General features: G+C 36.8%; 1 protein-coding gene across 1 annotated transcript in view; it reads left to right on the forward strand.

Annotated features, from left to right (window-relative positions):
• Positions 1 to 269: 269 nt before the first annotated feature.
• The window catches only part of LOC111815236 (UDP-glucose:glycoprotein glucosyltransferase 2-like), a gene marked incomplete at its 5' end in the record, with an annotated part of 95,321 nt that continues 91,044 nt past the window's right edge, over positions 270 to 4,546 (forward strand). The window contains one exon of the mRNA XM_023709629.1: positions 270 to 349. Coding sequence (XP_023565397.1) covers positions 270 to 349 — 80 coding nt within the window. The remainder of the gene's footprint in view (positions 350 to 4,546) is intronic.

Consider the following 4,546-nt stretch of genomic DNA (forward strand, 5'->3'; position numbering starts at 1 on the left):
TCAGTCCTAAACAAAGTTAGATACTAGGAAGGAAAGTCACTTTAGGATAAAGGCAAGCAGCTTAAGTCTAGAACATTGAAAGTTGTTTGAGCTCAGTTCTTACTTCTGCCATGCTTTGCTGTGACCTTGGCTAAATTATTTAGTCACTCCATACCCCAACTACATGGAGGAGACTTATGAGGATAATATAGTGCCTAATAAATGATGTGTGTTTAACAAATATTAGCCATTAATATTATTTAAAGTCAAATATGGAAATTTCTTAATAGGTTCTTGGCAAGATTATAAACATGAAGCTGACGCTGTTCATGAACTGCAAGAGTAAGCTTTCAGAAGCTCCTTTACAAAGGTGAGTTGGAATGAGCCTAATTTTATTTTGAAATAGTTGCAAATACTAGGAGTAGGGGAGGGCGCCATTATCATTATTTCCTAGTCCTGTTTTTCTATCTTCTTCAATAGGTGCTTCACTGGTGGAGATTAGAAAGTAATATAATTTAGTATCCTCTATTAATATAAACTTGACAAAGAAATATGATCCAGGAATACCTATTTAAGAATGTATCAGTGAGGAATTAGAATTAAACCACTTTTGTTTTAGCTGTCTCTTAAATATTTACAGCTGGATTTTAAAATGATCTCTATTGTACCATCATATTTATATTTTGTAGTATTAAGATGAACATAGTTTAGAATATTGTGTCAGTGATACATAAAATGTTTTACATTATTTACAAGTATTCCTATCAATATTGTCCTGTTTGGGTTTGGTTTTTGTTTTTGTTTTTGTTTTTGTTTTTGTTTTTGTTTCTTTTTTTGGTGGAACCTGGGATTGAACTCAGGCCCTTGCGCTTGCCAGGGAAATCTTATTCCACTAAGCAATCTCCCCGGCCCTTTAATTTAATTTAATACTGTCCTGTTTTTTATTCCCCTATCATCTCTCAAGAGAGATCAAAAATATACCCTTCTTTGTGGACTGGAATCTCTATCACTGTGAACCATTGTTACTAATAGGAATGTTACTAGAAAGAGAAGAAGATAAGTATCATTGGAATAGTATACCTTTGTAAAGCTTACTAATGTGCTTCTTTTTGTATCATTTAACTACATAACTAAAATATATGCATATATACAAGCAGAAGATACCATTCAGTTAATTCCTTCCTCTTCAATTTTTATTTATTACTATGTATACACATGCACACACATTGTTGCCTTGAACAGACATTTTACATATAATGAGTATTTTTACTTGGGTGAGTTTTTTAAATTTTGAGTATTTTTACTTGGAAAATGGAAAAATATAAGAAAGTTAGGGGTCATTCATTTTCCCCTGGGGGCTCATTCAGCTCATTCATTTTTCATGCTACTCATTTATCTTTTTTATTTCAAAATTTTTCACGTGCCTTCTTAAATCTGATAAAAGTTTTAATTTTTTAGCCATTATGTGAAACATCTGTTCCATAAGTTTAGAAATTTTATTCATATGAGTAAGAATCCTTGGACTCTCTGTAAAACTTTGGTATATTTAATAAACAATAGGAATATTGAATATATAAAAAAGTATAACCTTTTGGGAGAAAAAGGACTTGACTTTCATGGATGAAATAATACCTGAAGTACAAAATAGAGAATGTACAGATAAGGGGAGCTTTTTTAAGCCACTGATTCAGCAGAATCTTACTTGGTAGCATATGTCAAGCAAAGCAGCTTACAGGTGCTCCTGGTACGTTGCATTTTGTAAATGCCATTTTCCTGGAGAAGGGAGAGGTAATAGCAGGACTTTTCTCTGTTGTCATTCTGTCTCCTATGCTACTACATGCTATAACTGTCTTCTTGTTAAAATTGAGTATTCCCTCATTGTTTCTGTTTTGTGATTTCCAATTTGAACCTTTATTTCACATTCTGTCTATGTCTTTAACTTCTGTTAATCTTTGTCTCTATCCCTAAAATTGCTCAATGCTATTAAAGTTGTTTATTTTCCTCTCCTCTATAGTACTGGCTTTTCTTTACTCCAGGCTGAGCTGCTTCAGGAGAGTCGTACTCTCTATCTGTCATATGCTCTTCGTCTGTTGTACAGTTGGGCTTTCATTTCTTTGCCACTAAGTTGTTTTTACTAAATCACAAAGAAGTTGCTGTTCGCGACATTGATGGAATGCTTCTTCCTTGGCATTTGCACAGAATCTGACAGTACTGAGGACTTGTTTTTCGTACATGCTTGATGATTTTGTGTATTATTTGATAATTGTTTTTTTCCTGTGATTCCTTCATTTCTTTTGTGTATATGCATGTGTGCTTTTTAAAATTTTTTTGTTTGTTTTGCTTTATGGTGCTAGGAATAGAACCCAAAGCCTCACACATGCTAGTAAGTGCTATAATTCTGAGCCATATCTCCAATGCATTTTGTTTTGATTTGATTTGTTTTGTTTTTGAGATAGAGACTCACTACATTGCCTAGGTTAGCCTCAAAATCTAAATTCTCCTGTCTCGGCCTCGCAGGTAGCTGATATTGCAGGCTTATGCCATCATGCCTGCTATCTTTTTATATGTTATAAATGTGGCTGCCCACATGATTACCACTACATGTGACTCATACTCCGTGGAATTCTCCCAGTGTGAGTGCTAGGCCCCCTGCTTTTGCTAATCATGAATAAAATATGGCAAAAGGGATGAAATATCTCTTCTATTAGATTATAAATCACACTGCCTTGCATTTTGCTGGCTTTCTCTCTCTTTGGCTTTACTGGCATGCTTCTACAGGAGACACCTTTACAGGAACCACATGAGGGAAACAGCCTCCAGCAAATCAATCTTTTTTTTTATTTTATTGGGAAACAAATAGCAATGAGACAGTTTCAAACCCAATTAGTAGGACAGTTTCAATAATTAATACAGTGCATATTGTTGTCTTCATAGTGGTTATTCATAGTACAAGATGGAGACATGATATCCTGTCCAAACACTATTAGTACAAATCTTTCTTCTCATTGAATTAAGAGAAAGTAACTGTATATGTATCCTAACTGTTTTGTGTATACAGATACAAAATGGTCCTTCATTTATATCCCCTTCTTTGTTCAGTTATTTCAGGGTATTCCAAGGCCATTTAAATATTGTAGGTGTGTGAATTCAGCAAAATAATCCAATATGTCCAGTAGTGTTTAATAGTAGTGGGTAATAGGTAGGACTGGCAATGCCAAAAGTTGGTCACTTGAGCATTTTACAGCTTAGCATATTAATAGGGCTTTACTGATTTTTTCCCATAATTTATTGATAAACAGCAATGAGACAATTTCAAATCAAATTGGTAGAACAGTTTCAATAATTAACATGTTGCATACATTCTTCCTAGTGGTTAATTGCTGTACAAGATGCACACATGATATCCTATTTGCAAACACCATTAGAAAAAAATCACTCTTTCATTAAGAGAATGGAACTATATATCTATCCTAACCACTTGGAATACACAAATACAAAATGGACATTCAGCTGTATACCCTTTTTTTAAGTTCCGTTATTTGAATATTATAGGTGTGTAAACTCAGCAAAATATTCTAAAAGAGTCCAGTAGTCCATAATACTATTGGGTCTTCCTCTTGACTGGCAGTGTCAGAAATTGTTGACGTGAGTCCCCTACAGCTCAACATAACAGCATGGCTTTACTTCTTATATCTCGTTTTTATACTTTTCTGCTAGGTGGTTAATACCAAGGTAAAGCAGGACCTATGCAACAAGAGTTGGCTGGGGAGATGGCTCAGTGGAATAAGAGCTTCCCTGGCAAGCACAAGAGCCTCAGTTCAATCCCCAGTTCTGACACCAAAAACAGCAAGAGTTGTAGCTTTTGGGGCTGATAAGGCCAATGAAATCCCCTCAGGATTTATCCTGAGATCCTGTACCTCAGATTGTAGAACCTTTGTCAGTGTCAGCCATGTGGATGAGTCACGGCCATTGCTTGGCCACTGTGCTCTCTGTGAAAGCCTGAGAGAATGTTTTCTCTCCATGTGACTCTCCTTAGGCACACTGTATGTTATCAATCACTTTCCTCACTGGCCACATAATCTCCTTGATCAGAAAATTTGGGACACTACTGAGTTACATGACATTACAGTACAAGTTCTCATATGTCCTGAGTCTTAATTGACCTTGGAAGGCTATGGCCAAAACGTTGGCTTTCCTTGCAGCCATCCTTTTTCTCTAATTTTGATCTGCAAACTTAGGTTCTTAACTATCTAGAAGAGAAGCTTATTGTTATTACCATACAACTTAGGCTGTTAAGCTTAACCTCACTATCTGTCTGCATATTAAACATCTTAGGCATAACATGGAACAGGTGAGACCCAGTCCTAGCCCAGGTCTGGTGAGTGTGTGGAGAGCTTCCTGCTACCCTGCACCGGCGGGACCATTCCCAGCCCAGGCGCAGCGTGGGCCGGACCCTCTCACGCCCTCTCGAGCCACCCCCCACCACACCGCCGTAGGTCCCCACCCCTCTCGCCGAGTAGGAATTTCTGCCGACTTCCTGGAACCCCAGACCCACTGCTAGCCCAGG

The sequence above is a fragment of the Octodon degus genome, unplaced genomic scaffold (assembly GCF_000260255.1).
Source record: "Octodon degus isolate 3935 unplaced genomic scaffold, OctDeg1.0 scaffold00013, whole genome shotgun sequence".
Classification (NCBI taxonomy): Eukaryota; Metazoa; Chordata; class Mammalia; order Rodentia; family Octodontidae; genus Octodon; species Octodon degus.